This window comes from Solanum stenotomum, chromosome 10 (genome assembly GCF_019186545.1).
Source record: "Solanum stenotomum isolate F172 chromosome 10, ASM1918654v1, whole genome shotgun sequence".
NCBI lineage: Eukaryota > Viridiplantae > Streptophyta > Magnoliopsida > Solanales > Solanaceae > Solanum > Solanum stenotomum.
The window spans coordinates 48318225-48319883 of NC_064291.1; the positions used below are offsets into that span (position 1 = coordinate 48318225).

The 1659-nt window shown below is 35.4% G+C and overlaps 1 protein-coding gene across 1 annotated transcript; it reads left to right on the plus strand.

The window, feature by feature from the left end:
• The first annotated feature begins 413 nt into the window (after positions 1 to 413).
• On the plus strand, positions 414 to 1659 carry LOC125843101 (uncharacterized). Its single transcript, XM_049522328.1, is given in 5 exon segments — positions 414 to 577; positions 640 to 913; positions 993 to 1036; positions 1143 to 1290; positions 1606 to 1659. Coding segments are annotated over 5 exon segments (684 nt in total).

The following is a 1659-nucleotide window of genomic DNA, read 5'->3' on the forward strand; positions in this document are numbered from 1 at the left end:
GGTGAATATGATTTTGAAGTTAAAGACAGCTGAGGTAACACATTTGTTGTGTACTTGTAGATCTTGGATGCTAAAAGGTATACCTTGTTGCCATGCTATAGCTGCACTTTATTTTAGAAAATTGGAGCCCATTAACTATGTTGCACATTAGTACAACAAGGAGACTTATCTCAAGATCTATAGTTACTACATTCAACCAGTTACTAACATGAAAATGTGGCCACAGTCAACCAACCCTTCTGTTATGCCACCTGTTATAAGAACACTACCAGGAAGGCCCATAAAGTGTAGGAGAAAGGAGCAGAATGAAAACAAAACAGAAAAATTGTCCAAGAGAGGTGTTGAGATGACCTACAGTTTTTGTCATGCAAAGGGTTATAATAAGAGGGGTTGTCATTTGAATAATCAAGCTAATGCAGACAGAGAAAGAGGAAAGGGGAGAGGAAGAGAGACTAGTTCAACAAGGTCAAGTGTTGGTTCTTCTACAACATCAATTGAATCACAATCAAGCACAAAGAGAGGAAGAGGTTGACCAAGAGGTTCTACAAAACAGTTAATGTTTATACTAATTCATTTAGTTGTTATTTTACATTTTAATCAGTCTAATATTTTTGTTAATCAACTTATGTTATAGGCTAGTGCTACTGGAAGGGGAAGAGGAACTGCAACTGGTAATGGAACATGTATTGGTGTTGCTGCTGATGGTTTTGGTGCCATTAGAAACGGAAGAGGAACTGGAACTGATTTAGCTAGAAGGGGAAGAGGAACTGGAACTGATTTAGCTGGAAGGGCAAGAGGAACTGGTGTAGCTGCTACTGCTACTAATGTTCCTGGTGCTACTGGAAGAGGGAAGAGGCCAAGAATGGTTGGAAAAAGGATACTACATACACAGAGTGGTTTTACAATCCACAATGTAAGTTGTCTTAATTATTTACACACTTTTCAATTTTAACTTATCAAGCATCTAAGACAACATGTTTTTGTGAATCTAGCTTGGAATGCCTATGACACTACATCAAAAGTGTGAATTACATAGGTATTTTCTTAGGGATTAGTATGAAAATCCGCAGGAAACTTATTTTTCTGCAAATTTTCATACTAATCCCAGGAAAATCTCCATGTAATTCACCATTTTCTTGTAGTGTGAACTTTTCAATAGTGACTGGAAATCTTGGGAATCATAAACCAAGATTAGGCTTAAAATGGAGAGAAAAGGTTGTTGTAACTCAACAAGGTCTTCAAGAGATGAAAGAAAACAAAAGAATGAGAACTAGGTCCAATGTTGCTGAAGTTTGATATGGAGACTGCTTTAGTTTGATATTTTAGCTGTTTTTGGAACAATTATGTAGTTTGACTGCTTTAATTTGATATTTTAGCTATTTTTGGAACAATTATGCAGTTGTGACTGCATTAGTTTGATCTGTTTGTTTTTTAAACAATTATGTTGCAGCTGTGATTGCATTAGTTTGATCTATGTTTGTTTTTGAAACAATTATACAGCTGTGATTGCATTAATTTGATCTATGTTTGTTTTTGTAACAATTATATAGTTGTGCCTGCATTCGTATGATATTTTAGCTGTCTCTTTTTGAAACAATTATGCAGCCAGTTTTGCATTTCTTTTATGTGTACAATTATGCAGTTGTGACTGCAATTTAG